Genomic DNA, 7,094 nt, shown 5'->3' with positions numbered 1-7,094 from the left:
GAATTTTTCTTTTACTTTTCCAAGAGGGTAGTATTCTGGGGGAGAGATTTGGGAGGGGAGAAACGTGCAACAATGAATAAATGGAATTCCAAAGCCTCTGTAAATTTTTACTGAAATAATAAATTTAAAAAAAAAGAAATACTGTCTGTTAGACCTGTGTGGTCATGGATATAGTATCATTCACCTATGCATACCTGTTGATCTTGTTTGTCTGCCTATGTATCTAAGGATGGGATAATTAAATGTTTTAGTATTCACTAATGCTTCTTGCCTGAATCAGTTGTTACTATGATGACCAGTAAATTATTTTCTAATTCCATTATCTTGCTGCCCTTAGTAGTTTGCACTGAATTATAAAAAAGAGTTTTCCCTTCTCACCCACTGTCTGTATTCATTTATATCAGCATGGATTCATAGATTGACATTTTAGTCCTTGAGTTAATACCTGTTATTGTCATTATTTATTTTGATGTTCAAATGCAGACTTCTGTGTACTTCTGACATCAGATTTTAGTATTTTACTGTACTTTCTTAACATCACAATGGTTTAGGAAAGATGAGCTATTTCTAAATTATATTGCTTGACTAACCAATAGATTGGATAAAGGACACTAGGAGTTTGAAAAAATAAGTAACCAGATAAGATCAGTATCTCTCTGTCATTGCCATAAAATCAGAACTGACCCCTTGCTGACCCTCTAGCGGGTTTCTGAGGCTGTAAATCTCACTGGAAGGTATTGCTCATTTTTCTCCTGAGAAACTGCTGCTAAGTTCAAACCACCAAAAGGCACAGCCTTTGAGTAATCAGTGCCAGTCTCTAAAGACTGTACCCTAGGAGCTACCTACCAGAAGAGATGGGCATTGCCAAACCAAAGGGAACCTTTACATCTCCAACTCACTTATCCCTCTCTTAACAATCTCACACTTTAAATCACGACAATTTCTTATAAAAATAGTTCTTTATCTGGCTTTTAAACAAAAGGTTTTTTCCAACTGCATAGAAAGAAATTCTTTACTATTTAGAAAAACAGTAAGAAGTGAACTTTTTTAATGGCTACTACACATTTCATGATAAATGTTGATAGTTGTAGAGGAGCTTCAGGCCTTTTGTTCATAGGGTCGCTATGAGTCGTGCTCGACTTGAAGGCAATCAACAACACATTTCATGTTTTAAGGTTTGTATGGCAATTCAGAAGAATATAAAAAACTTGTAATACAAGTATGTATTACTTAAGTTGTCAAAGAAATGTACTGTTAGATATCTTATAGGAATCATTCTCAGTATTCTTAATTTTGTCTGCTCTATCAGTTATATTCTATAAATCAAATAAGTTTTAGAAATGTAAAAATTTTATTGAAATATATCATTGATATCATACTATATATCATAATGACCTTAAGGATAACTTCATATTATCTTTAAACAAAGATGTTAAATTATTAAAAATAAGTCTCATGCTGTTGTGTGTGTTTTAAATAGCACAAAAAATTTTGAGTTCTTTCTGTCTCTAACTTAGCTTGTTTCTCAAAATCATTACGTTTTGGCATCACTAGACTTTTGATTTATAGGGTACTAAAAGAGTATGAGCTCTGGTGGTGTAGCCCATAGAGCATTGTGCTGCTAATTCAAAAGCTGAACCTCTCTGATAATTTGGATCCACTAGCCAATCTCTGAGAGAAAGATGAGTAATCTCTTGTGCAGTTTACTACTTCTAAAAACCCCTGAAGAGGCTTATGTGAGTCAGTTCCAGCACAATGGCAATGAGTGTTGAGGTAATCCTGCTTTTTATAGAGCCAATTCATGTTGTTGTTGATTGCCTTTGAGTCGAGCACGACTCACAGCAATCCTATGAACCAAAGGCCTGAAGCCCCTCTACAATTACCGACATGTATCAAAGTTGATAAAGTTTCCGGAGGCATATTGTTTAGGGAGTGGATGCCACTCCTGCTTCCAAACCTGTCTTGGTGTTTATTAAAATTCATTTAAACAGAAATTTTACTTAATAAAGATTATCTTTTGTGTAACTGGAAATGTGTTAACCATAAAATACTATTGTTAATGAGTTACTATCATAATATTTTATCACATTTTAATGTTTAACATAGGAAAGACATTCCCAACAGTAATAATGCTGATTAGCTGTGTAAAAGGCTACCTTAGAGGATAGGAGAGGCTACCTTATTAGAACTGAGCAAGCAAAATCTGGCGACCACCTAATGGTATAACTCTGGATGAGGTTCTTTTCCTGTGGAAGGTTGGATTTAAATTATCTGAGTTTACACATTATCTAAAAACTTACAGTATGTTGTTGTTGTTATGTGCCATCGAGTCGCTTGCGACTCATAGCGACCCTATGTACAAGAGCTCTAAATGCTGTTCTATCCTGTGCCAACCCAGCCATCTCAAACGCACTTATTCCCACCGCTCCAGTCACAGAATCGATCCATCTCACCAAAGGTCTTCCTCTCCTTCGTTTCCCCTCCACTCTGCCAAACATGATGTCCCTTTCCAAGGACCAGTCCCTCCTTGCAACATGCCCAAAATATGTCAGACGAAGCTTCAGAATCCTTGACTCCAGTATGAAATTTTGAAAATTACCATGAGGAAAAATGTTTACCATAAATCATAAGTTCTGGAATTTTCTTGAGTCATGTACTCTTTACATCTTAATATTTTTTTTTTTGTGCTTCCTTAGGCCAGAATAAGTAACTACAAGTTTCTTGCATAAAATGTTAACCAAAATCAAATCCACTAACATTAAGTCACATGACTCATAGCAATCTTTGATAGAGTTTCCAACACTATAATTATCAATGAAAGAGACTGCCTGTCTTTCTTCATTGGAGTAGCTGGTATACTCAAACCACCTACCTTTCAGTTAATAGCCCAACCTATTACCAATACACCACCAGATTTCCTATGAATAGTTAGGGTAAAAAACCTTACTGGCCTTCCACTCAAGATTGGGGCCTGTGACTATAAACTAAATTGTGTGCCCTCTGAATATGACTTTTGAGATTTGTATGCATGTAAACACAGATTGGAAGGAAACACTCAAACCACAGCTATGTCTGGGTAGTATTTTTCCTTATAAAATATGATTCCTTTGCAATATGTTGCAATATTAAAGTGCTTTCAAGGTGCTTCTACTTTCTATAGGAAAGATCTATACATATAATGACAGCTCTGATGGCATCATACTTGACACACCATTGGTACAGTTTACAGCATCACAGCAACCCACACTTTACACCAGTGCAGCAGACTGACAGACAAGTGTCACACCAACAAGAGCAAACAACAAACAAGCAAGTATGTAAATATTCGATAGAGTAATAAGCACCATGCAGAGCAATTCCCGATATAATGAACTGACATGACAGATGTACTTCTAACAGCAAACCATAAAGACAATCAGGAACACAAATAACAGGGCACAGGGCACCCTTTTCTGGCCCCAGCTGAGGCCCTTGGAGCAGTAGGATGGAGACCTGGACATGGGTATTTCTCTTCAGCAGTATGGATCACAACAAATTATGTCTAGCATTTAGAAGACTGAGAATCCCAGAATGCTTAATTGTGCTTTTGCCAAATCTGTGCTTAGACCTAGAAGCTGTTATCCAAATGGAACAAGGAAACACTATATGGTTTAAAATTGGGAAGAGTGTGTATCAGGGGTATATCCTTTCTCCATATCAATTCAGTCTTTATTCTGAGCAAATAATTCGTGAATCCAGATTGTATGAAGAAGAATGTGTCATCTGATCCAACGAAGACTCATCAACAACCTGTGCTGTGAAGATGACACAAACTTGCTTGCTGAAAGCGAGGAGAACATGAAACATTTGTTGCAAAAGATCAAAGATTACAACCTTCAATATGGATTTCATCTTAACATCAAGAAGACAAAATTTCTTACCACTGGGCCATTGGACAACATCATGATGGATAGAGAAAGGATGAAACTGTTAATGCTTTTTATCTTTCTTGGATCCCTTGGTACCAGCATTCAGGAGATAAGGAGACATACAGCACTGGGAAGGTCCACTGTCAGGGATCTCTCCAAAATACTGAAGAGCAGTGATAAAAGTTTGAAAACTGACACCTGATTTGCACCTGATTCATGCCATTGTCTTTTCAATTACTTGTAATTCTGAGAGCTAGACAGTGTATAAGGATGACAGAAGAATTGATGCCTTTCAGTTGTGGTGTTAGAGAAGAGTAATGAACATCCCATGGACTGCCAAAAGAATGAACAGGTATGTTTTATAAAAATTGCAGCTGTAGTGCTCCGTGGAGCCAAAGATGACAAAGCTTCATTTCTCACACTGTGGATATGTAGCTAGGAGAGGCTATTCCATGGATAGCATGTTTGAAAGTATGGAGGGTCCGTGAAATTTAGGAAGACCGTTTATCGGTACAGATTGACACAGTGACTGCAGCAGTCAAGTGTATCACAGATAATGAGGATGGTATAGGACAGGATTCAGGACTGTTGTTCATAGGGTTGCTATAAACTGGACTCTATTCAATAGCATCTAACAAGAACAACTGGTGGTGTCATCCATAGGAGATGGGAAATCTCTTTCTGTGCTATTTACAGTCTCAGAAACCCAATTGAAGTTCTGCTTCAAGTCATTTCTGACTCAATAGATGTGAGTATACAGATAACAAGTTTCTGTTAAATCCTGGGGTAGTAATAATTCAGAAAATACTATCTCTAACGAATCTAGACTTTTGCACTTGAAATTAATGGTGTTTTCTATTTTAGGACCATAGAGTGTTTTGGCTGGTTACAGGAATTATGTTCATGGGAAGTGGCCTAATCTGGAGACGTTTGCTTTCATTCCTTGGGCGACAGCTAGAAGCTCCTTTGCCTCCTATGGTATGAAATATAAAATTCAAAGCATGTAGCAGAGGGGATTACAGTCATGGGCTCTGAAATAAGACAGTGAGTTCAGTTTCTTCCTTTATCAGTTAAGTCAGCCCCATCTGTCTCAGGTGAGATTGCATTATTTCATTAAATTATTCCATTATTTAGTTGAAATTCTATGTGTATTTAGCCCAATGCTTAACAGAATAATTAAGTTTAAAATATAGCTTATTTCATGTAACACTTGCAGATATCGTACATTTAGACAAATATTAATAATTCAGTGCAAGGTTTTGTCTAACCAGAATTGAAGAGAAAACATTTATATGACTTATTATTTAGAAAAGGTACACAGCTTAACCCTTCTTGTCTTTGTGTACTTACAGATGTAGACCACTGATCTTAAGAGACTGATCTGTGGTGTGTAGTCCTTTCTTTATTTCTCTCATTCAGCCATTGCTTTGGAGTCAGGATGAACTCCTAGCTGACCCTCTAGCGAGTTTCCAAGGCTGTAAATCTCATGGGAGGCGATTACCCATCTTAGTCCAGCAGAGGGGCACCACCTTTGGGTTAGCAGCACAACTTCCCGTGGGTTGTTCCTCATTTAGTAATTCTATAATCATCCTTTACTAGGCATTGCTCTTTTAAAATATACACAGTTAATTTTCCTGTTTTATTTAGGTGACCTCTTTACCTAAAAAGACACTTCAGACAAACAGACAAATGGAAGTGAAAACCAGTCTCAGGCCAGATGGACTTGGATCGAGTGGGAACCTCCTAACAAACCGTTAGGAACACCGGGGCAAGATTGAGTATTTTTTATGGGAGTCACAAGAAACTTGTGCTACTCTTTTCTTTTACTATTTTATTTTTTTTTAAATAGGAAAACGTGAAGAAAAAAAACATTGATATTGAAATGTCACTGTCTGAGGGGAAACATTCTAGGGGCAGTCACTGGCAGGCTTTCTTTATAGAAGGTCAAAGTTCCATCTCTTACAAATGTTTTCATAGACATGAGATGTGAGGCATGGATAAGATAAGAAGAAACTATTTAATTTATTGTTGTTGTTGTTAGGTGCTATTGAGTCATGTATGACTCATAGCAACCCTGTGGACAAAAAGATCCGAATTCTGTTCTATCCTATGGCATCCTCCCACTATGGCATCCTCACACTTCCTGACACACAAGAGAGCCCATTGAGGCAGTCACTGTTTCGGTCCACCTGGTGGAGGGTCTTCCTCTCCTTCACCAACCCTCCCCTCTTCCTAGCATCATGTCCTTCCCCAAGGAATAATCTCTCCCAGCAACGTGCCCAAATCATGTTAGGCAAAGCCTCATCATTCTTGCCTCCAAAAAGCACTCTGGCTGCACCCTCTCCTCTTTAAGACATATTAAAAGTGCTCTTGTATGACAAGTGAAGCCTATAAACTTAACAAACCCATAGTTGTTTTTTCTGGGTTTTTTTGTTTTTGTTTTGGGTTTGTTTGGGTGGGTTGTTTTTTTCTTCTTCTTTTTAACAAGCCCACAGTTATAGTCAAAGTTCTTAGTACAGAAGATCATAGTCCTGTAAATTTTCTTTCACTCAAATGACTGAAAGCTAATAGAATATGTTTTAATCATAAAACGAACTCTGGAAGTTTGTGGTTAAAACTAATCCTGGGTATAACTATATTTTCTTGTATTTGCCCCCTTTTTAATAGAAGGAGAATTAAAAGGAGAAAACTGCTTTTCTTTGCTTGGCTATAATGAAAGCCTTTGGTAAAGGTGAAAGCAAGTATTTCTGTTCTTTTACTGTTTTATAGGTCTTTTGTTCATTATCTGGTTTTTAGTGAATGCTATGCCTCCACATGCCTCAAAGGAAAATTGTATGTAAAACAGTTGAACTCTGTCTATACCCTAATATTAACAGATGGGAATCCTAAAACAAGAAGATAGATAAATTTTATAATTGTAATACCTTTTCATTTTCACAATAGCTGATACTTATCAGTCTGAAAAATGCTTCCTTTATATTTCAGGGAGATTGCATACATTATGCAATACAACTCTGCAGTAAACTTACCTCCAAAAGTAGCTTATCTGGAAAGTTCCAGAATGCCCCCAAGAATTCAGGGAAGCTCTTGACTGCAAATGTATGGGTAATTGAATAAATATATCTAGCCTGATGATGTTACTCTAAAATTATGTTATATGAGGAAGCTGAGGCGTCCATTCACCAG

General features: G+C 37.0%; 1 protein-coding gene across 3 annotated transcripts in view; it reads left to right on the top strand.

Annotated features, from left to right (window-relative positions):
- Positions 1–5,694, top strand: part of MRS2 (MRS2 magnesium transporter) — a 32,684-nt gene extending 26,990 nt beyond the window's left edge. For 2 of the 3 annotated variants that reach the window (XM_006888653.1, XM_006888651.1), the window contains 2 exons: positions 4,773–4,886; positions 5,556–5,666. In XM_006888653.1, coding sequence (XP_006888715.1) covers positions 4,773–4,886; positions 5,556–5,666 — 225 coding nt within the window. Of the gene's footprint in view, positions 1–4,772; positions 4,887–5,555 lie in introns of all 3 variants that reach the window. The other variant, XM_006888652.1, reaches the window with a different exon arrangement.
- The last annotated feature ends 1,400 nt before the right edge of the window (positions 5,695–7,094 follow it).

Source organism: Elephantulus edwardii, unplaced genomic scaffold (assembly GCF_000299155.1).
Source record: "Elephantulus edwardii isolate Elephantulus edwardi_28Jun2011 unplaced genomic scaffold, EleEdw1.0 scaffold00070, whole genome shotgun sequence".
Classification (NCBI taxonomy): domain Eukaryota; kingdom Metazoa; phylum Chordata; class Mammalia; order Macroscelidea; family Macroscelididae; genus Elephantulus; species Elephantulus edwardii.
This window is presented reverse-complemented; position numbering and strand designations above follow the sequence as displayed.